Genomic DNA, 24,606 nt, shown 5'->3' with positions numbered 1-24,606 from the left:
ATACTCCACATCTGTTGTATTTCTTTGAAATTTCTAGAACTGCAAGGAGCAAAATTTAAAACTATTGGGTTTCTTAAGGTCTCTTTTAACAATTAAAATTAAATGAGTTCTGGGGCGCCTGGGTGGCTCAGTCAGTTAAGTGTCTGCCTTTGGCTCAGGTCATGATCCCAGGGTCAGGCAGGGAGCCTGCTTCTCCCTCTCGCTCTGCCTATCTGCCTACTTGTGATCTCTCTCTCTCTCTCTCTGTCAAATAAATAAATAAAATCTTCTTTAAAAAATTAAGTGAGTTCTTTGAAATCGCACGGCTCTCAAATCACGCCGTCTTTGAATAGGAGAGGCTCTACTGTGATACTGGCTGTGTGCTTCCCTTTTAAACAGTCCTTCCTCTAGATTCAGGCACTTTTCCTTTCTCTCTGTCAGTGCCTGTCCACACGCCTATACAATGGCTTTCACTCTGAGGATGCATGGAACCCACTTACTTTGCCATCATGATCATGTTAGATCGTTCTTACACAAATACTGCCTCCTTTGTGATACGTGCCCTAGAGTTTAACTTACCTCCCAAGTAGTGGTAGTTCTGTCCTCTGGGTTCTTATAACATTCTTCAGATCCTTTTATTATAGTGACAGTTAATGTTTGATAAATAAACAAATGGATGAATGAAAGAAGGGATGGCTAGATAGGGAACAGATGTAGAGAATATATATATACACTGTAAATCTCCTCTTCCTGCAGAAACTGTAAAGAAGTAGGTAATTTTGCCTCAGTCATTCTCTCATGAGACCAACCTTGATCTCCTTAGGAATCAGATGAGGAAGGAACGTTTTCTCCAACTCATCAGTAAGTTTGGAGAGTTGGCTCTGTGTACATAGCACATGAAGTGGAGGAGGCACTGGAGAAAGTTTTTTAAGATAGGCCTTCAGGAACATTATCTTGTTTTTGAATGTCAGACCTTCGGTCAAATTTATTTAAGCTAAACAATGTTTAATGAACATGATAAGTATAATTGAAAAACCTAAGTCTTTCTATCCCAATGTAAAAACTTCAGAATTCAACAGGCCATAAAACTTTATCTCTGGAAGTATACTTAAAATACTTAAAAATAGTTATGGAAGGGCCACGTTGCAAAGGATAATTTGGTCTAAAATCCAGAGCTTTGGTGCCTGCAGGGTTTCAAGGAAGTCATTTGGAGTTTCTTTTCTGTATATTCGGTTCCACAGTGCCTCGCTCCATGCTTCCCTTGCTTCATTTTTGTTTGTCTTACCCATACTACTCATTTACCCGATTCATTTGCTCAGCAAATCTTTATTGAACATTTTCTCTGGGAGGTCTGGTTTACGCACTAGGCCTAAAAAAAAAAAAAAAGTCTCTGCCCAGAGCAAGTGAAACATGTGCAGTTGAAATACAGTATGATAAATGAAGTTACTGTGGGATGCACAAGTGTTGTGGACAACATAGGAGACAGTGACTAACTGGGAGGACGCAAGTCTCTCAAATAAGAGGTGTCCGTTGAGTTGGGAGTTGAAGAATGAGAAGAAAGTGTGGTGAATGTGACAGAGGGAACAGCTCTTCACAAAGAAATAGAGGAGTGAAAAAAGCATCACTGTTTAAAAGAAAAAAAAGCTGATGTACTTAGGACATCTGAATCAAGGGGACGTGTCTAGAGATGAATGTGGTAAAGTAGATTGAGCTAAGGTTCTGAATCATATTTCATACCATGTTTCACACTAACAAGTTTGGGCTTGAACTTGTAATTGTGAAGTAATTTAAGAAGGCGAAGGGCATTAGTAGGTGTTTTGGAAGAAAACTAGGAGCTCTGTGGAAGGTCTCAAGGCAATAAGACCATTTTAGGAGGTTCATGCCCTAATTCACACCATCTCCCAGTGATGTGCCTGGGAATCTCTGGATTAGTAAGTGTCCCAGGTGATATGGTCAGGCAAGTTGGGAAACTCTTATGTCCAGAGCATTGGACATGAGATGTGGTTTCTGGGACCGGTTTTGCTACTGACTAGCTGTGTGAGCTCCTACAAGTCTCCCAGTCTTCCCATCTTGAAAATTGAGGGTTTTGAACTAAGTGCTGTGATTGTTTCCTTCTAAAATTCTGTTCTTCTAGACAGACAAAAAATCCAACCTTAATTGAGCTATTTTTAACTTATAATGGCTATAATTTTCCCCCCTCTAGATCTTAAAGAAGGATTTCCTGCTCTTGGTGAAGCATTTCTACTTTTCTCTGTCTTAGTATGAATGTAGTTGCCATGTTCTAAAGTGGCCTTTGCTTTATATTAATTTGCAGGATTCTTCTTTGCCTTAGGTCTGCTATCTACCACATGTGTTTTCTTGGTGTCTCAAAAGGTAACAGTGCCAGTTCTCCATTAATTTATAATGTGCAGGGAAAGCTCCACATGAATATTCTTTTTTTTCCCACATGAATGTTCTAAAGCCATAGGTAATTAACACAGTGTTTTAATTATATGATAACTGCAAACTGCCAAGATTGCCCATCATCATGTTACCCCTTCAAAGGAATGGAGACAGGTGTTTGTTGGGTGCTGACTCCAATCACACACACCTGAAACAGGCATCAGGCATGTAACTGGGGAGATACTGATTACCCTTTTCTTCCTCTGAGAGGGTTATACCAAGAGGAAAGAAATAATTAGCTGTCCCCTAATTTATGTACGTGATAGACCTATATGTTGGAAGACATCTCTGGCTTGTTTTCCTTCTCCCCTACAAATGAAGCATTAAGTTGAGCTGCTGCTTTCAGGAAGCTGTGACCCTATTCATCATTAATTATTAACCCCATTTGAGAGAAGAAGCGGCATATAAAGCCCATGGGAATTTCGTGGGCTTTAAAATTAGATTTGGGATTGCATCCTGGCTTCATCACTTAGTGAATATTGGCAAGTAATTTAGCCTTTATGTTTCTTCATCTGTGAAATGAGTACAGTATCCTCTGCCTTGCAGGGATAATTGGGAACATTATTAGTGTTATCAAAGGTGTCTAGCAGTGTCTGGCACCTGGAAGCATGTTCTACAAGCTCCTCTGTTTCTCCTCTGAAGTTCCTTGTACACAACCTGGAACATATTAGATTCTCAGGATTGAGCATGACACATAGTAGATGATTAATAGAAGTGTATCGCATTAATAGTAAGCACTTATTAAATGGTAGCTAGTATGATTACATAAAGTAAAACAATTGATTTTTTAAGTGTAAAATGTGTCTAATTTTTCAAAATTTCAGTTATTTCTTTGTACAAGTACTGTTCTGCAAGTAGATTAGTAGAATTGTTTGACAGCAGGGCAGAGAGAATTGATATAAACATAACATATATGAAATAGTATGCTTTAAAAGCTTATTGGTTCTAACAAATTGCACTACCATAGTCAGATGTTACCACAATCAGATGTTACATGTATGCATCCATGTAATAATATGATACCTGCATGCATGGCGGGCTAAATCCCTTGTACCAGGTAAAGAAAGTTCTGTAATATTAGTACCTTCAGCTTCACTGCAGGGGTTTGCCCTCCCTTCCCATTATATTATTTGATTCATTCTTTGGTTTTATTTCAGAATTATACCTATGATTACTGAGTACCTATTATGTGGCATTCTGTTGTATTCATAGAATATGTAATGACCAACCAGAAGTCCTAGATAGATAATCTTTAAATTTTAGACCTACATCTAACTGATTAAGGCTTTGTGACTGTGGGATCCTATACTTTGTCTTTGGTAAGTGCATGCTTTCTCCTCAACCTGTCTTTGGTAATTCATATGCTTTTATGCAGTTATACAGTGTGTTGCATGTAATACTTTTGGAGGATTTTTCTCCTACATTGTGAAACTATCTTAGTCTCAGAGACTTAATAAAATAGGTCTTGCTACTTGCTACTTGCTACTGTGTATCTGTAAGTAAAGTTTCTTTGCAGGCATGTTGACTTATTTTGGTTTAACATTACTGATGACAGTTTAAAATTGGGGAAGTAAAAGTGTTATACTTTTTTGTAGAATTTCTGTATTGAGGAAGTATCAGTCATAACTTTATGAGACTTCCTCTGTGTTCACTTTTTCTTAAAACTGGTGACACCACAGTTCACCCAGTCTCACAAACAAATTCTGGGAGTCATCGCTTTGATTCCTTTTACTTCATAATCCTTCATATCTAAAGAGTTTCTGGGTTCTACCTGTTTTAAACCCTTCCTTATTTTTCCAGTTCATCCCATCTGCTCTGTTCCATCTGCCACTATTTTAGATCAGGTGCCAGTTATTGATCTCATATCTTCCCTAACTGATCTCCCTGGTACAGCTCTGGTCTTTTCTTCACCATTGATTGTCTTAAGTGAAATCTATATCCCTGTCCTTAAAACCTTTTAAAACTCCTTGTGAGCTACAGGTTCAAATCCAGTGTTCTTAATCCCCTGTTAAGTGAGTTCTTGACTACCCCACCATGTTTAGATATTATTTTTCTGTGTAGTAGACAACTCCAATACCTGAAGTTTATATTACCTTTTGAGAAAGGAGTGAAGAAAAAACTAACTTGTACATAGGTGGAATTTCCTCCTGCCTAGGAAGAGTATAGTGACGGGTAAAGTCTAAGTGTGGTAACAATTAAAGCTCCATTGCAATAAAGCTTTTTTTTTTAATTCCAGTATAGTTAACACAGTGTTATATTAGTTTCAGGTGTACAATATAGTGATTCACCATAATAAGTATATTCTTAATCCCCTTCACCTGGTTCACCCATTCCCCCACCACCTCCCTCTGGTAGCCATCAGTTTGTTCTCTATAGTTAAGAGTCTGTTTTTTTGGTTTGTCTTTTTTTTATGTTATTTGTCTTTCTCTGACTTATTTCACTTAGCATTATACCCTCTAGATCCATCCATGTTGTTGCAAATGGCAAGATTTCATTCTTTTTTTATTATTATTTATTTGAGAAGGAGAGTACGAGAGAGATTACAGAGGAAGAAGGAGAGGGAGAAGCAGACTTGCTGCTGAGCAGAGAGCCAAATGCGGGGCTTGATCCCAGAACCCTGAGATCATGACCTGAGCCAAAGGCAGAGGCTTAACCGACTGAGCCACCCAGGTGCCCCAGATTTCATTCTTTTTTATGGCTGAGTAATATTCCATTCTATATGTATACCACATTTTCTTTATCCATTATCTATCAGTGGACAGTTGGGCTGCTTCCATAATTTGGCTATTGTAAATAATGCTGCAATAAACATAGGGGTGCATCTATCTTTTCAAATTAGTGTTTTCGTATTCTTTGGGTAAATATGCAGTAGTGGAATTATGGGATCACATGATAATTCTACTTTTAATTTTTTGAGGAACCTCCATACTGTTTTCCACAGTGTCTACACCAGTTCGCATTCCTACTAGTAGTGCACAAGGGTTCCTTTTTCTCCACATCCTCAACAATGCTTGTTGTTTCTTGTGTTTTTGATTTTAGCCGTTCTGACAGGCATGAGGTGATATCTCATTGTGATTTTGATTTGCATTTCCCTGATGATTAATGATGTTGAGCATCTTTTCATGTGTCTGTCGACCATCTCTGTGTCTTCCTTTTTTTTTTTTTTTCCCTTGGAGAAATGGATTATTTGTTTTTGGGGCATTGAGTTTTATATGTTCTTTATATATTTTGGATATTAACCCTTTATCTGATATGTCATTCACAAATATCTTCTCCCATTCAGTAGGTTGTTTTTTAGTTTTGTTGATGGTTTTCTTTGCTGTGCAGAAGCTACACTAAAGCTTATTAACATCTAAAGAAAGGCCATATACTTTAAGAGGGAGGATGGTATATAGTGGTAGCATACAGAAAAGCTGGGAGTCAGAAGAGTAAAATTGGCAGTGTCATTCAAAGCATTATTGGAGGTTTAACCATCCCTATTGTGCAGTCCTTGACTTATTCTTGTTGTGTAGATAAATGTATCTGACTGTCAGTGCCTGATGTCATTAAGCATTCTAATCACTGGTGACTCCCATCCCTCACTACACAGTGATCTGGTTGAAATTTAGTAGATGTTATAGTTTGCTTTATAGGAAGAAAAGGTACTGTTAGTTTTCTTGGCTATTAAATTTCTCTTTGTAAATCAGTAAATTGGATGTATGTACCAGTCTTTTGTTGGTGTGACTAACTTTTGGTGGTTATACTGATACAGTCATATTTCTCTGTGAGCACACTGAATTCACTAAGATCCGGTGCCTGGTAACACTTCTTGGCAGCTGGTTAGCTCGCTCCTCTGGGGACACCTTCCACCGTGATGTGTAACTCTTTATGCCTTCTTTGTTCACATGGCTTGTGCAAACATATTTCCTTTGGCTTCTAAAAATGTTAATATTTAAGTGATTGGGGTAAATAGCTGAGCTACTGAATGAGCTTTTTAATATAGTGATTTTCCCCTGCAGTGTTATAATCCATGGTTTTAAATACTAAGTACATTATTATAAATTTCCTAGGTCTTCACTCTCCCTAACTGGTCTTACCCTCAAGATTTGTGGAATGAATTTTGAATTTATTCATAGTAAAATAATGAATTCAGGGTTCAAAATTACTAATATTGCACTCTCCCTCCCTGGATGTTTGCAAAATAGCAGCCATTTATCAAACACTCACAATGTGTCAAGCAGTGTACTGGAATATGTCTAATACTTAAAAAAAAATACTCCTGCGAAGTATTTTTACAGATGAGGAATCTGAGACTCAAAAAGAGTTAAATAACTCTCCCATTGTCACAGCTAGGAAAATAGCAGAATTGGGATTTAAATCACAGCTGTTAATTTCCAAAGTCGCTTCTCTTCCTAGTACTGGGTATATTCCCAGCACATTTAGTTATGTTTAAACAAACATATATATTATAACAATTCTGGACAATTTTTATAAACCTGTAGGACTCTGTGCCACATTTATTTTGGATATTTTTCTCATTTGCGGATTTTTTTTAAAGAAAAGAATGTTATGGATTTCCATGTTATTATACACTTAATTTATACAGTTGATTTCTCTGAAATAACATCTTGCCTAGTTATAACAACCTTCCTCTCTCCCAAGTTAATTTCTACAAAATTGATTCATGCCAAGGGTTTCATTATTCAGTATTTGCTATGAAATATGGGACTGTTTTTCTTATAAATGTTTCTGTTTTAAAGGCAGCACCATTACCCAACAAAGTCTCCTACCCTTCCCTAAATGTAAATCCTGCCTCTTCAGCAGCAGCAGAAGCTCTGCATTGTTTTCTGTTGGAAGTGTGAGCTCAAGAGTACAGACATTCCCACTGCTAAGCTGGTGCACTAACTGTGATCTGCCCTTGTTGTATTATTAATGGCACAATGTTTTTATGTTGCAGATGGCTGAGAGCTAGCAAGGAAAATTCAGGACCATGATGGCTCAGTTTCCCACAGCTATGAATGGTAAGCTGCTTTGTGCTTGTGGCAAGATAAAGAGGTTATGGGGTGTTTTTTGGTAGAGGTTGTAAAATATTCATTTTGATATTTTTCCTTGAGCTTATAAATGCAAAACTTAAAGTATTCTTATTGAAAATGTTTTGATAGTTTACTTCAGAACCACTGCATATATCTTCTATTAGAATATTATGCAGCAAATCCTGTGACTCAATATAAGCATGTTCTGCAGTATCATCTGGAATGTGTGCTTGCCTTTCAGCAGTTAAGAATAACCTAAAGGTATATTGTGTTTGATGCATAAAATGGGAGGACAAAAAGCAGAGTGCTGTTAAGTGAAGAATATTAAAGGTATTTTCAATAGTTTAGGATGATTGTAAACTGATTAAACCGATAAAGATTCATCTAGTAATATACATATAAAATTATTCCTTTTATAAAGGGTTGTGTATGCCTATATGCACAATTGTTTAATATGAAACATTTTTAAAGAAAATGTTTAGGTAACTTCAGTAACAAAAAGTTTTTAAAGTGTTTTTTCTGATTCTAGCTTTAATTCTTCTCCCAAATACAAATTAACCACCCTTAATAAGTATTAAGGTACTGTGTATGTCATTTAGAATTAATTGAGAAAATGCATTATATTTTTAAATTGCTACAGCAATCTAAGATGTGACCTTAAATTTGTAGTAAATTTCATTAACCAATTATAAATATAAAGGAATAGAGAGTCTAGTCAATAACTCTTTAACATTTAAATTGAAAGCAGTAATATTAAAGAACATTGGGGAAAAAGGAAGCATCATGAATAATTCTACCACTTTCAGACAGCAATTTTGTTTTATGTTATCATCTTGTATTTGATCAGTTGCATCTTTTTAAAAAAACGTGTTTTCAGTCATAGGGCCAAGTTAAGTACATTGTTAATACAAAAGTACATGTTGTATATCCAAAATTTTAAGACTCAGGATTGACCTTGTGAGATTTAGGAAAGTTTCAGAAAAATGAATTATTTGTGTAAAAGGTAAAACTAAATTCTGTGTGGTAGAATTCTATGTCATGTAAGGATGGACTTGAGATAAGAGTTTTGTTTTGCTTTTTACCTTTTCAGAACTCTTATTTAAAGATCAGTGTGAGCATTGCTGGAAGTGGTGTGGGATTATGAAGATTATTTGATGCCACAGGCAGCTTTTAAAAATTAAATAATGGGTTTTTTCTTCATAATGAGTGATAAACGTAGGTTTAGGATCAGGATAGTAATTGTAGTAGTAATGTGTTCTACCCAAATTTAGGATTTCTGCACACCATACAAAGGAGTTTGCATTAAACGCATAGTTTAGTTTCAAACTTCAACCAAAATGTTTGGTTTACAAACAAAATGAACATAAAAGAAAGCAGTATAGGCCTAGTCTTTCTTCATTCTGTTTCTTCCACTCCCTTAACATTTGTGTATCTACTTTGTAGCTCGTTGCATTATATATGAAAGAATAATATTGGACAAAATGTTGGATAATTACTTTAGGAGTGATATATAGATGTTAAGGTAGTAAAAAAAGGAATAGAAGTAGTAATTTTTTTAAAAAATTCTGAAGAATTGATAGCAAATGTAGGCTGTGGTACCCTCCTACTTAAGTTTATAATACAGCTGAAGATTGAAGATAATCTTGTGTATATCTAATGCAAGTCCAATTCAGAGTTTAAGATCTTACTGGAAGAGGCATTCACATATAACACAAAACCTTCAAAAGCAGTGTTTGCTCTTCTAGTAAATGCTCAATTATAGATGGTGTTAAATCTTTTCGATGCTCAGTACTGTTGGAACTTGTCTTTAAGTGCCCTAGACCAAGCTGTGTGTCTAAACGCTTCGAATGTATTTCGCACATTTTGCCATGTCTATTTCATCATCCCAAGACTAACCACAAATTTAGACTTCTCTGGTTCTCGCAGAGCTGCGTGGCCTTATATAGTAGCCATTAGCTACATGTGACGATTTCAATTTAACTTGAATAATAAATAAATTCATTCCCTCAGTTATATAGCCACATTTCAGGCTCTCAAAGCCACATGTGGCCAGTGGCCATTGTATTGGACAATGCAGGTACAGAACATTTACCTCATCTCAGAAAGTTCTATTGAGCAGATATTCTTTTCTTAGTCTCTTTGATGCTTCACTTCCCATCTCCTCAACAGAGCAAAAAAGATCAGTGCGTCATATTTTTACCACTCGTGGCTCTAATTCTGGTGTCTTCTGCACCAGCAGAATCATCCTTGCCAGAGTCTTCTTTGATCATGGTAGGTTTGCTTTCTGCTTTTCAAAAATGTAATGAAATTGTAAACACAGAGAGCCTGATATTTGAGTCATCAGGTGATAAGCAAGAGGCTACTTCAAATTCATGTTGCTGCCTGTTTGTAATGTACTGTAGCTTGTTCCAGCCATAAAACTGGGGGTTACTGAAGACTGGTTAAATGAGTAAGAAGTTCTGAAGCCCACGACAGTGGCTATATCCAAAATATGGAAGAGGGAAGGAGGAAGGGGAGGGAGAGAATGGCTAATGGCTTTAGGAGGAAAAAATGCCATTTTAGAGTTTTATTACTTTTTCAGAATTTTAGAGTTCATTAGTCTTTTCATCTGTGTGATTAGGAAATTGTTAAACATTGGATCTGCAGAATCAGAGGTGGTACTATACTGCATTTATAACAGCCCAAGCATTTATTATTCATGTCCCAGTTAAGGCTTTAGTTCTATCTAGACCAGTATTCTAGTTGTATTTTAGAGATTTAGGTTTGTACTGGGTTGAAATATATCATTTGACTATTATTTTGAACTAGACCCAGAAATAGTAATTTCACGGCACACAAGCAGGATTGAACATGTTTGAATCGTGTACCTTCAGAACTGTGTGTTAGAATACTGCTGTGCTACCACTCAGCTGTGTTGGCTTAACCTTGTGGTACTTGTGTGTGTGCACACCTGTGCGTATACCTATGTGTATGTATGTATGTCTATATATGTAAAACAGGGATGACACTATTTACTGCTTGGGATTTAGCGTATAGTGCATGTTCTGTAAATGTCTATTTTTCCTTCTCCATAGACCATAAGAACATTTGTGACAGAGCCAGTACGTGAGAAGATGAGAATAAGCAACAGAAATCTTTATGAAAATACCACATTCTCAATTTAGTGATGGGTGGGGGAAGTTGATAGAATTTTAATACATTTCTAAAGTGATCAGACAATGTAAAAGGTTGTTAGCTTTTCGAGGACAAATTAAACATCAACCCCAAAACTTAGATTTTCCTGACTTTCTGTAAGGCTTACAAATAAATACAGAGAAAAATTGGGAAATGTTTTACTGGAAGTTCAAAATAATAAACTGTTGACTCTTGGAAAGGCTCTATTAGTATATATTCTAAGAAAGCCAGAATTGGATCAGCTATTTTTTTTAAAGATTTTATTTATTTATTTATTTATTTATTTATTTATTTATTTATTGGGGGGGCGGGAGAGAGGGGGCAGGGGGAGGGGTAGAGGGAGAGGGACAGAGAATCTCAAGCAGACTCTGCACCCAGCCCGATGCAGGGCTTGATCTCACAACCCTGAGATCATGACCTGAGCCAAAATCAGTTCAGACACCTAACCAACTGAGACATCCAGGTGCCCCAGATCAACTATTTTAAAATTGTTTTTGAAGTACATGTATTTCCTAGTTTTCTTATTTCTGTGTAACTTTTTCTTTGTGTAAAATTCTTAGTGCATTAACACCTTATGTTTTAACGTGGTCATTTTTTTTGAAGTGTCCAGATTTAAAGATTATTCAAATACTACTTAAAAATTATTCCTTGTCATAATGCTTTAGACATTTTTATTCTGTGACATTAATCATGATAATATTTAATCATGATGTGTCTGATCTCTTGGCTAAGAGAGTGTATGAGTTCCTTTAAAGCATTCATTTTATTCATCCTTGTACCCCTAGTCTCTGTACACAACGGTGCCCCAAAATGTTTTTTAACTGAATGTATATGAAGGTGTCAAGGTTGCTGGAACTAAACAAGAAACCTTATCAGATAGTTGAGTTGGCCACTGTGAAGACAGATAGCCAAGGAAAAGTGAGGTGACAGTAGGACATAAGAAAGCACTGTCCTTCTGATGCCACAGAGCCCTCTGCAGTCATAGGAAGCAGTTTGCCACTCCCTGGGGATGTACACTCCCTGGGTGTGTGTTAGAGCCCCTCAAGCCTTCCTAACCAGACTCTCCAGACTTAAAATAGTCTTACGGTTTCTGACTAAAACGCCTCGCTCTCAGTATTTTCTGGCAAGGGTACCTTTACCAGAAGGGGAAGAGCCTGAGAAAAATTTTAATGCTCTGACTTCTCCTCAGTTATATTCTTCCCTGGGATTGGGTTGAGTAAGGAAACTAATTTATTGAACAGCCTCCATGTGGCTGGCATGTATTAGATGCTATATTTTTATTTTGTTTTATTTTTAAGTTGGGTTTATTGAGGTATAATTTACCCTTCTTAAGTATATAGTTCGATGGTTTTTTTTGTTTTGTTTTGTTTTTTTTTTAAAGATTTTATTTATTTATTTGAGAGAGAGAGAATGAGAGACAGAGAGCATGAGAGGGAGGAGGGTCAGAGGGAGAAGCAGACTCCCTGCCGAGCAGGGAGCCTGATGCGGGACTCGATCCCGGGACTCCAGGATCATGACCTGAGCCGAAGGCAGTCGCTTAACCAACTGAGCCACCCAGGCGTCCCTAGTTCGATGGGTTTTAACAAATGTATACAGTCATAAAAATCAGGATATGGAATATTTGCATCACCCAAAAGATTCCCTCATTCCCTTATACCCCGCCCTTAGCCGCTGGCAACCACTGATCAGATTTCTGTGCCTACAGTTTTGCTTTTTCCTGAATGTCATATAAGTGAAATACACAATCCATAGCTATTTGTGTCTGGCTCCTTTCACCTAACAAAAAACTTTTGCAGTTCATCCATGTCATTGTATATATCTTTCTTTTTCTTTGCTGAGTAGAATTCCATTGTATAAATGTGTACCACAAGTTGTTTATCCATTCATCTATAAGAAACATCTAGGTTATTTCCAGGCTTTGGTGTCTAAACCAAATGTCTAAAGCTGCTGTAATCATCAGAGGACAGATTGTTATCTGGACAAAGTCTTCATTTCTCATGGGTAAATACCCAGGAGTTTTTTTGGGTTTGGTGTTGGTTTTTGGTTTTTTTTTTTAAGATTTTATTTATTTATTTGACAGAGCACAAGCAGGGGGAGCAGGAGAGGGAGATGCAGGCTCCCCACTGAGCAGGGAGCCCACGCAGAGCTTGATCCCAGGGCCCTGGGATCATGACCTGAGCTGAAGGCAGACGCTTAATTGACTGAGCCACCCAGGTGCCCCTACCCAGGAGTTTATTGCTGGGTTGCATGGGAAATGCATACTTAACTTCATAAGAAGTTGCCAGACTCTTTTTTCTAAATTGTCTCAGTTTCCTTCCCCACCGGCAGTGTGTGAGAATTTGAGTTGCTCAGCATCCTTGCCAGCAGTTTTTTAAAAAACTTCAAACATTCTATGGGCATGGAGTGATACGTTACTGTAGTTTCAATATGCATTTCCCAGGGCGCCTGAGTGGCTCGGTAGGTTAAGCGTCTGCCTTTGGCTCAGGTTGTGATCCCAGGGTCCTGGGATCAAGCCCCCCAAGTCAGGGAGCCTGCTTCTCCCTCTGCCCCTCCCCCTGCTTGTGCTTTCTCTCTTTCTCCCTCTCTCTCTCTCAAAAATAAATAAATACAACCTTTAAAAATAATAATACGCATTTCCCTGATGATCAGTGACATTGAACATCTTGTCACATGCTTATTTGCCATCTGTATATCTTTAATATGTCTGTTCAAATCTTTTGCCCATTTTTTGAATGGGGGGGAGCAGGGATTGTATTAATGAGTTGAATAGTTCTTTATATATGCTGGATGCATGTCCTTTATTATATTTTGCAAATATTTTCTCCCAGTCTGTAGCTTGTCTTTTTCTTTTCTTTTTTAGATTTATTTATTTTAGAGAGAGAGCAAGCTCATGCGTGTCCAAGCATGAGTGGGGGGAGGGACAGAGGGAGAGAATCTCAAGCAGGCTCCCTGCTGAGTGCAGAGCTGGACATGGGGCTCAATTTCATGACCCATGAGATGATGGTCTGAGTTGAAATCACAAGTCCGATGCTTAACCGACTGAGCCACCCAGGTGCCCCATTGTCTTTTTACTTTCTTAACAGTGTCTTTAAGAAAGGAGAAAGTCCAACTTATCAAAAAGTTTTAATCATTTGTGTTGTTTGTGTCCTAATATTATTTCCTAATCCAAAGTCACGAAGATTTTCTTGTTTGCTTTCTTCACAAGAAGTTTGATAGTTTGGCTCCTGTGTTTAATTCTATAATCCATTTAGAATTAATTTTTTGTATATGGTGCAGGATTGAGATGGTTTGGTTTGTGTTATTGTTGTTCATGTGGATGTCCTGTTTTTTCAGCCTGGTTCAATGAAGGGTTATTCTTTCCCCATTGAATTACTTAACGTCTTTGTTGAAATCAAGTGACAACTTATTTGTGGGTTTATTTCTTTTTAATTATTGTCAGAGCAGATAGTTTAAGATTCTTAATTAAGTCTGTGGATTCTGATCCTGTCTTCAACACTTACCAACTTTGATATGTCGGGCAAATTGTTTAATCTCTCCATGCCTCTGTTTCCTCCTCTGTAAAACAGTGATAATAGGAATAGTGACCTCATGGAATTCTTGTGAGACTTTTAGAAACAGTACACATAAAGCTCTTAGAGAAATACCTAACACGTGGCAAGTTTCATTAAATGCTGGTGTTGTTATTTTACCAATCTAATAGATGAAGAATTATATTTAGTGTTATTTTTAGAGTAGATATATTACTTTTTACATAGTCTTTACAACAACCATGTAAACTTAGATAATCTTCCTAACTTTTAGAGGTGGCAGCTAAGGTACAGAGAACATGAGCATCTTATCCATAAATATTGAGAGACAGTGTAGCACAGACTTCAGGCTACCTGGGTTCTGATCTCAGCTCTGCCACTTATTAGTTGTGTGACCTTGAGCAAGTAACTTTACCACTATGGGTTTTGGTTTCCCTCACCTGTGTCATGGGGATAAGAGTAGTACCTAATGTATAGGGCAGCGGTGGGAGTAGTGAGTTACTGCATAAAAAGTCCCTGACATAGAGTTGGGGCTCGGTGAAAGTGAGCTGCTTCCTTCTTTGTCATCCTTTGTTGTTGTCGTTGTTTTTCTGTTGTCGTCAGTTTTCCAGATTCCTACGGTAGTAAAGCAGTCCATCCACACTCCTAGTCACAAGAGTAGTGACAGGTTAATTTGTTTACTTTATAATAAACTGATAAACCAAGTAGGTGTTTACTATGTGTGTGGTATTTATTTAGAAAGTGTGTAGGTTTAGCTATTTTAGGAACTTAGTTCTTCAGTACATCTGTTTCTGTATTTTTAACTTCAATCTTAAAACTTGTCTTTAAAAGAGGATGTTTATAGATTTTTTTTAATCCATTCATTTAAGGATAAATATTTGTTAAATCAGGTCCATCTTAGTGTTTCAAAGTATATGGGTACCTACTTTTCAATGATAGGCATTCCTGGAAACAACTCTGTAAGACAGATTTTATACCATAAACAGCAAACATGTATGAATTTATATACCTAAACATACTTGGTTTCTTATTGGTGGAAGTTGAGTAAACTGAGAAGGTAGTCAGAAGTGAAGTATATAGATGGTTATTAGCTATGTTGAATGTGTAGAGAGGATGGGAATAATATTTTATTCATCTTTTTATTTCCAGAATTTAGCTTATTGCGTATTTCGAGTGAGTGGTATACAGTAATTGTTCTATGGATGTTAATGGGGTGAATGAGTGAAGAACCTCAGGGCTGTGCTATATATGTATATTTTATGTACATATAATATATATATGGTCATGATAGAGCTTTACTGTTTGTGTCACACAGGGATAGAGTACTATCACTAAATGGACACCTGTGATTCATATTTACATTTTAGAATTATTTGGAGCATTTCTTGTATATATACTATAATTTCTTTGCCTTTCACTTATGGTTTAGGAGGGCCAAACATGTGGGCTATTACCTCTGAAGAACGGACTAAGCATGACAAGCAGTTTGATAACCTCAAACCCTCAGGAGGTTACATAACAGGTTTGTATTTATATATTTATTTGTGAGTTATGTTCCTTTTCATGTAATGTCTTAGAATTAGTTTTAATTTGATTACCATCAATTTTGTATTACTAAGTGATAAAATTCCTATCAATCAGAATTCATGGATTAAAAAAAATAGTGGCTTTCTTATTTTACCTGCGTCTTAATTTGTTGTTTTGGATTTGGCTTATAGAAGATCTTTTTCTTAATCCTAAATGATAATCAGTAATTTCAGTTTAATTGTCCAGTTTCCCACTTTAACATTATTTCTAGAATGTTTTCAGTTTATTTCTTAAGGTAATTGAGACTTTTTTCCAACCAAATTTATTAATGTGCTCTTAATCCATTGTGCTGGTTCCCTGTATAACAATCAGTATTACTAAGTCTAGAAGAAGTACATATATCAGGCCCATTTCCTTGAAAATAATCTAGAAGTTTTTTTCTACAATCTGTTTTTATAATGCTAGTCCTCTGTTTTTGAGAGTTGATACCAAGCGTTGATTGTTGGCACTAGCCCTTGTTTTGCAAGATGACCTCCAGAGCCTAAGGAGGATTAATTAGGTGTGTCTTTCAAATTTTTTTGTATAGATTAAACTTTTTTTCTATGCCAAAGCACCTGAGTGCTTTATTTACAGTAATAGTAACTATAATGACTAGTATTTACCAAATCTGTGCTGTATTTCAGATGCTATACCTAAGTGCATCATCTCATTTAATCTTGCAACAACCTTGTAAAGTAGCTACTATTGTCTGTATTTACAGATTGTTAGTGTTGATCTGTGCTGTGAAACCTTTCAGTCTGATTTTGGAATCCATCCTCTTAGCCATTATAGCTTAATGTTATTTATACTTCTATAATAATAGCTACCTTTCCTGGTATCAGGACTGGGATTTGATTACCCTACTTACAAGTTAATAATGTCTGTTACTGTCTCATGGATATGACACAAGACCCAGGGTTCCTGAGTCAGAGACAAAGGACTTTGTTACAAATGGCACAGCTAGCAGCATGAGCATCAGCATGTTCCTATAGGCTTCTCTGTCCCCTAAGTCCCTCTGCAGTGATGCAGAGAGCCCAAAAGAATGTTAAAAATGCAGCAGTTGTGTTATAGGACAGGAACGCTGAGCCTGAGGGAACCCACCATTTTTAGCAAGCAAGCTTGTTTTTTTAGCCCAGGGGGAATATTACCTCATCATGCCTCAAGATTGCTCACTGCAAACCCAACCTGAGAAGCGACCCAGGTGGAGAGCAGTTAGGGTCTTGCATTCTTGTCACACACAGCAGGACATAGAGGATTGTGAGAGACCCACTGGGTGACTGTCTTTCCCAACACCTGGTATTTTTTTATTTAGAACTCTTCTGGGGAATAGTGTTTTAAATTACGAATTTTATTAAATGGAAATATTATCAAGTAATACCCCAGTTACTATGAAAAAACTAAGATGAATAATGTAATCTTTCATCATTGAGTAATACATATAACTTCATTTGTGGCTTTTTTGTTTTAAAACCTAAATCTTATTAATGTAATGTAAATAATTTTATAAGCGTATTTCTGTTTAATTCTTTAGTGACTGCAATTAAAATGACAATAAAGCAAGAGCATTATTATTATTGTCCGTTATTATTATTCAGAGGCATTGGAGGAATTCCATTTACTAATGTGCTACTTGATTTTTGCTTTTATTACCTTCAGGTGATCAAGCACGTACCTTTTTCTTACAGTCAGGCCTGCCGGCTCCTGTTTTAGCTGAAATATGGTAAAGTGTTCTCTCTTGTAGATGAATTTAAATTTCTGATAGTCTGGTTTTATTTTGTTTTTGATGTAGTGTTAATATAAAGATGTTTTTACTCATTGTCTGCTGTTGTTAAGTATTTCTTCATCTTTTAGGAAAATAAATTTTATTGAGTAAATGACTGAAAATAATTGGGGTTTTGTTCTGTTGGACAAATTGTTTTTTAAAGATTTTATTTGAGAGAGAACAAGCCCAAGTTAGGAGGGGAGGAGCAGAGGGAAAAGCAGACTCCCCACTGAGCACGGAGCCCAAAGCAGGGCTTGATCCCAGGACACTGGGATCATGACCTGAGCTGAAGACAGATGCTTAACCCACTGAGCCACCCAGGCACCCCTCTATTGGACAAATTTTTAATGTCCTTAGAATTTTTAGGGAAAGATGTATACATTGCCATTGAAAAACATTTCTTTATAATTTGGCAGACTCTCAAAATCTTCTTTCTGTTACTTTGTAGTTATTTCCTTTCTTTTCTCTCATCATCTATAAACCCAAAATTAGCCCTCCCTTTTCCTGCTCCTACCTTAAACAAAATTGTTCTTTATATTATCTAGGGTTTTTTTTTTTTTTAATTTTTTAAAAGATTTTATTTATTTGACAGAGAAAGTGGAGGGGGAGCACAAACAGGGGGAGTGGAAGAGGGAGAAGCAGGCTCCCCACTGAGCAGGGAGCCCCGTGCGGGGCTCGATTCCAGGACCCTAGAATCATGACAGCCGAAGGCAGATGTCCAACTGACTGAGCTACGCAGGCATCCCTAGGGTTTTGTTTTTTTAATGCATTTACAATAAATATCAACCCTTACCCCATCTTTCTTTCCACTTGGAATATTCCCATGCCTGGTGGAGTACTGGACACATAGCAAGCTTTGAACAAATATTTGGGCAAATTAATAGATTAAATTTAGAATGATTATACTCTTGAATAATTTCTTTCTGTCCACACTGGTGGAATTCATCCCGAAGGTCTCATAGATTCTCTCTACATGGATTCTGTGTAGACTGGCAGTATTTCATTAGATGCTCTCTTTGGTCAGTATTTCTTAATTTACAGGTTTTAGCTTTTTGGATTTTATTTGCTTAATTTTATATATGTGGTTATTATGTGATGATCTGTGTGTAAATGCTATGTTGTTTCTATTTTATCATCCTTAAAAATAATGCTAACCCTACCTACCAATCTACACACCTCATGATCCTTTTAGGGCTTTATCAGACCTGAACAAGGATGGGAAGATGGATCAGCAGGAGTTCTCCATAGCGATGAAACTCATCAAACTAAAGCTGCAGGGCCAACAGTTGCCCGTGGTCCTCCCTCCTATTATGAAACAACCTCCTATGTTCTCTCCATTAATTTCTGCTCGTTTTGGTATGTATTTATTAATTGAATTGGCTGCATTTGATAGTTAAACTTCATTCCTATACGTAATATTGGGATTTAGAAAAGGGTTTGTTAGCATAAAACAATAATCCTCAGACTCCAAGTTAATTTTCATGTCTGAGATAAGATGTTAAACTCGCTATCATAGCAGGGGTGTCCTTGTGTCCCAGTTTTCCAGGGACAGTTCTGATTTATGCCTGTTGTCCTGGCCTCAAGTCTGGTTAGTGTTCCCTTTCACAATTCCCAGTTGGATGATAAATTATATGACCCCCCCCCTAGTTAGAGCTGATCTTAAGTACTATTCTTAGTTTCCTCTCTATTCTGTATGAGTAACAGAAAAAATGTGAACAATTTTAAACTCACTTGAAATGGTTTAAGTTGGGAGGTAACTTAAAATTCCTAAGTAGAAATTTTTCTAATTTAAAGGTTAATTACCCAGCTAAATTTAGGGCTAAAAGTTGCAGACTTTGTGCTCATTAATTTACATATTCATCAGAGAGAATCTGTTTTCTGTTCATTTTGATTAGCCAATTTCTTATTAAGTATATATAAGAAGCACTCATTGGAATGGAACATTCAATTAGATATCTCTGTGAATCTGAAACATGTTCTTTCATTCCAGATGTTAGATCTTAAAATACTAAATTCTTTGACTATTGCAGTGAGCTCTAGAGATAAATACCAGATTGTGTGACCATCTTATATAGTGTACCTAGTAATCTGCAGTTAGTAAGTGAATAAAAGTCATCATTTTATTCTTTTTAAAGAATTGTTCTTAAATCCATGGATGTATTACTTAGAAGAAAAGTGAAATATGTGGCTTACTTCCTTCTTACAAATAATGCATATGCATAAATGGGTCTTCTAACATATCTAGTAACTAGAATATCCTTTTTTGGGGGGTGGGGACATTGGGGGAATGTGTTTATATGTGTGTGTGTGTTGAGTAACTCAACAGCACTATACTTATCCTTACACAAAACCCCACATTTAATCAGGTAATACAGTCTCTCTTTAAGAGTACTAATATTTAATTGGAAAAGGATGCTTAGCTTTCATCATGATGCTAGAAGAGAATCTTTAACTCCTTAGAAGGCATTCCCGTAGTTCACACAGGTCAGAATGTTGATATTAAAAGCAGTGGTGTACGTCCCTCACTGCTAAGTCAAAGCTGCTTTAGTGAACTTTTTAACTAGAGGACTTGTTTGCTCGTAGTGTGTGTATAAACATGGATCTGCTCAATGTACTGTCAATTTGTTTTCTGGCATGTGTTTTATAGTCCATTGCTAGCACTGGGAAATGTGTTCTGTTTTGTCTCTAGGAATGGGAAGCATGCCCAATCTGTCCATGCCTCACTCATTGCCTCCAGTTGCACCTGTGGCAACCCCCCTATCCTCTGCGACTTCAGGGACCACCCTTCCTCCCTTAATGATGCCTGCTCCCCTAGTGCCTTCCGTTAGCACATCATCACTACCAAATGGAACCGCTGGCCTCATTCAGCCTTTATCCATTCCTTATTCTTCTTCAAGTAAGTACTTCCGAGCTGATGAGTAAGAAACTGTCAAAGAAAGAAACTGGTACATTTGTGTCCCAATAAATACAGATTTCCTTCATACTTTGTGATATTGTTTAGCGTGAACCTTTTTCTTCATTTCTTTCTTTCCTTTTCTCTTTTTTAGCATTGCCTCATACATCATCTTACAGTCTCATGATGGGAGGACTCGGCAGCGGTGCTAGTTTACAGAAAGCCCAGTCTCTGATTGATTTAGGATCTAGTAGGTATGAAGGCTTAAAACCTCCAACTTTTTATGCTTTCAATAAGGAGTATCTACAAATGACTTTTTTTTTTGCAAGCTCTGAGCTTATCCAGGTTTTACTTTACAGTGGCCAAATGTAAAATGCTTAAGGTAAATTTACCCTTATAACTCACATAAGATAATTTTTTGTTTTTAGAATTAGTAAATGCTTGAAAAAACGTTTCACATAAACTAAAAATGTTCTGCTGTATTTCTAATTAGTCAAGTTTTTGCCCAAAATAATGTACTTTTTGTATATGTTTCTCAAAAAGTCTCATAATTGGGGTGCCTGGGTGGCTCAGCCGGTTAAGCGGCTGCCTTCGGCTCAGGTCATGATCCCAGGGTCCTGGGATCGAGCCCCGCATCGGGCTCCCTGCTCAGCGGGGAGCCTGCTTCACCCTCTCCCTCTGCCTGCCTCTCTGCCTATTTGTTTTCTCTCTCTCTCTGTCAAATAAATAAATAAAATCTTTAAAAAAAAAAAGTCTCATAATTATGGTATATTATTAATTTTTTTCTTGAGCAGATTCTGCTGATTATCTTTTAAGTTTTAGAAAACACAAAAGCATCAGTGTTCATTCATCACTCCTCATATAAATCATAACACTCTTCAAAGCAGTATGCCAAGAGTGTTAGCTTTAACCCAGAAGAAGAGTATTGGTATCCCAGCTGCGATACTCATTGAATGTGTGACCTTGTTTTTCATAACATCATTGAGCCATAGTTTGGTGGAGACAGTAATACCTTTTAAGTTTGTCATGGGGATTAGAAAAAGTATTCATAAAGGCTCTGGCACAGTACAGGGCCTGGCACATAGTAGGTTCTTGGTATACAGTAGTTCTGTACTTCATGTGGTATCTGCTTTCCTAAGAATGAGGTGAAATTAAATTTTTCAAATATCAAACACAAAAGCAATTAGTATTGTATTATAGAAGGTATGATTCTTAATGTCTCTGCCTTTTGAGGTTTAACTAAATGTATTTTAGTTAGTAACATAAAATTTTTAAATAAATTTTGTTATAGCTCAACTTCCTCAACTGCTTCACTATCAGGGAACTCGCCCAAGACTGGGATCTCAGAGTGGGCAGTTCCTCAGCCTTCAAGATTAAAATATCGGCAAAAATTTAATAGTCTTGACAAAAGCATGAGTGGATACCTCTCAGGTAAGTGGCATTCAGTGCTTAAGAATGTGAGAAAGTTAAAGTTTTTTATATGAATTTCTAGTGAAGAACTTTTGAGTTTGTACTTTGTAACTCATCTAAAATTTTAACGTCCAAAAAATTTAGCAGGCATTTGATAAACACAAGTATTTTAAGTTGTGTGAGAGTTCAAAGATGGGTACAACTTGATTGATTTCTTCAAAGTTCTTACAGTAAAGTCGAGCACACAGGTAGACACCAAACTTTTCGGAAAAAAGACCTCTCCCTTGAGAAGATTAAGCCTCACCCTCCAGTACAGTGAAAGAAGAACCTCCTGTGACAAGGACCAGTGTGTGGGACTTAGCCTCAGCTTTTTCCTTGCAGGTCCCCTTCCTCATTGGGTCTTTCTGTGCTTATCCTTACTAAAACCTCTGTGAGCATTGTCCACCCTTTAATGTTCCAACCCAGATGTGCCCATAAGACTTGACCTCAGGTCCCTATAGAACATTTGAGTCCACACTAGAACATTATCCAAACTTTTCCAATTAAGGGTAGTGAAGGAGATATAAACAGAGGGTAATAGGCAAGTAGAGTTCCCACCTTCTAACTTCTCCCTTTCTCTTCCCTCAGCAACTAATTTACAGTTTAGACAGAGAAATAAAAGATGTGTTTTAAGATAATAGAGCTTTAAAGTGCTTAGGGAACATAGAATGGGAGATGCTAATACTAAAGAGATCAGATAAAACATCTTATAGGAAGGGAGCATTTCAGCTCCATCATGTAAGGAAGAGTTAGGGTTTAGACAGATAGAGATTGAAGGTGATAGCATTTGAGGGTGACAGAGAAGAAATCTTAAGAGCAAAAAGTACACGGTATGTTTGGAGAATTTGAAAAGTAGTCTATAGAATAGGAGTATGGGGTCTCTTAATTTTGCAGTGGGGCAGGGGAGCAAGAAGGCCTTGGAATTGATTGGACAAGCAAAACTGTGCAATATTCTCTTTAAATTTTCATAACTGTGATAAAAACTTAAAAAAAAACAAAACAAAAAAAACCCAAGGTAGAGGGTGATTGGGCCTTGGGCTGGACTGCTCCTTTCTATACACTTAGCACTGCCTACTGCGCTTGCGTCTGAGGTCATGTATGTCAAAGCCACTAGAAACTAAAGGGAAAAAAAAGGGCAAAGGAATTATGCACACAAAATTCAGGACAGTAGTTCCCTTTCATGAAGGAGGCATGGAGATAAAGTCGTGGAACATTGCTTCAAAGCATTTAGTAATGATCTAGTGTTAAGTTTGGGAGGTAGGTTCAGGCATGTCTTTATATCATACTTCATAACCTAATATTCGCTATTTTATATGTATCAAATACTACATAATAACTACACTTTTCTTTAATTTTATCAAATTACTTGAAATAAGATACACTATATTTTTAAGTCATACTTTTTTTTTTTTTTTTTTAACATTTAACATCTCTGAAATTAGGGACATGTGTTACCATCAGTGGTGTCTTAGCACTGGGTCATGGTTTTGTTGGCAGTGCTTTTTTCTTTCTTAGTGTTACCTAAAATAATGATGTGTCTTATAATTGATGGCATCTTAGATTCTGTGAAATATGATATTCAGCACACTTAAGATTCATGAAAAGTCAGAATTCCCATTTTTTTAAAAAAATGGACTTTGGGCACTACATTTTGCATTAAAAAGTTTCTTTTTTCAAAATAAAAAGTGGACTAAAAAGACATGTACAAAAGTGTTCATAGTAGCTTCATTCAAAACATCTGAGAAAGAAATAGCCTAAATGTCTATCAACAGGGGAATGAATAAACAAATTGTGGTGTGTTCCTGTAACATAGCACTTCACAGCAAAAAGATGAATGAATTCCTGATACATACAACAACATGGATAATGTATTGAATGGAAGAATTCTGGCCCAAAGCGTCCACACTATTCAATACATTTATATGAAGCTGAGGAACTGGAAACCTGGTTGATGGTGATAGAAATCAGAATATTATAATTACTCTGTTGGGAAGGGACCATGCACAAACCTTCTGAGATGCTAAAAACATTCTGTATCTTGATAAGGATGTTGGTTGCATGTATACATACCTATGTAAAAATTCATCAAACAGTACACTTAAGATTAGTATACTTTATGTATGTACTGAAAACATACAGTATAAACAAAGGTGGAATATGAAGGTCAATGGAAAGTCAACTATGAAGAATTAGTCCCCTAATGTTACTTTATTTGTATATGTCACATTGTATGAAGGTCGTGTATTGAGTTGTTTGCAGAGAATGAGAGTAAAGCTATGTATTCATATTTAAGGGAAAGATTTTTTTTGAAAAAAATAGTTGTTTCTTGTGTCTTGAAACTGAGCATGAGCCCCAGGTATATGAGGATGGGACTGACCTAGACTTACATGTTATGCTTTGTTAAATGAGTGTAGCATTCGGTGGTCTAATTTTCTTCCTCTTCTTCTTCCCTTCCCTCTAAACTCTTGTGATTTATTTAGATTAATTCATTGACTTGTAGTTTCTGCATCACATCTTCTGGGCACTCTGTGATGCACTGGAATGCACAGAGGGGGGAAGATATGGTCCATATCTTTGAGGAGTCCACGGTATATAGGTCACAGAATCATAATATTTGATTAGTGGTTTAAAAGTGCTGTGATTGGGGTGCCTGGATGGCTCAGTTGGTTAAGCATCTGACTTTTGATTTCAGCTCAGGTCATGATCTTGGGGTCATGAGATTGAGCCCCACGTCAGGCTCCATGCTCAGCAGGGAGTCTGCTTGTCCCTGTCCCTCTGCTCCTCCCCCTGCTTGCTTGCTCA

General features: G+C 36.8%; 1 protein-coding gene across 10 annotated transcripts in view; it reads left to right on the top strand.

Moving 5' to 3' along the window:
- The window catches only part of ITSN2 (intersectin 2), a 135,890-nt gene that overhangs the window by 19,885 nt on the left and 91,399 nt on the right, over positions 1-24,606 (top strand). For 6 of the 10 annotated variants that reach the window (XM_078056031.1, XM_036099230.2, XM_078056030.1 and 3 more), the window contains 8 exons: positions 7,358-7,421; positions 9,603-9,704; positions 15,564-15,656; positions 17,357-17,420; positions 18,655-18,818; positions 20,152-20,358; positions 20,510-20,609; positions 21,647-21,786. In XM_078056031.1, coding sequence (XP_077912157.1) covers positions 7,391-7,421; positions 9,603-9,704; positions 15,564-15,656; positions 17,357-17,420; positions 18,655-18,818; positions 20,152-20,358; positions 20,510-20,609; positions 21,647-21,786 — 901 coding nt within the window. In that variant the 5' untranslated portion in view covers positions 7,358-7,390. Of the gene's footprint in view, positions 1-7,357; positions 7,422-9,602; positions 9,705-15,563; positions 15,657-17,356; positions 17,421-18,654; positions 18,819-20,151; positions 20,359-20,509; positions 20,610-21,646; positions 21,787-24,606 lie in introns of those variants that run through there. The other 4 variants (XM_036099234.2, XM_036099233.2, XM_036099235.2 and 1 more) reach the window with 1 other exon arrangement.

This window comes from Halichoerus grypus, chromosome 10 (genome assembly GCF_964656455.1).
Source record: "Halichoerus grypus chromosome 10, mHalGry1.hap1.1, whole genome shotgun sequence".
Taxonomy (NCBI): Eukaryota; Metazoa; Chordata; class Mammalia; order Carnivora; family Phocidae; genus Halichoerus; species Halichoerus grypus.
Note: the sequence above shows the minus strand (reverse complement) of the source record. Positions and strands in the feature narration are given on the sequence as shown.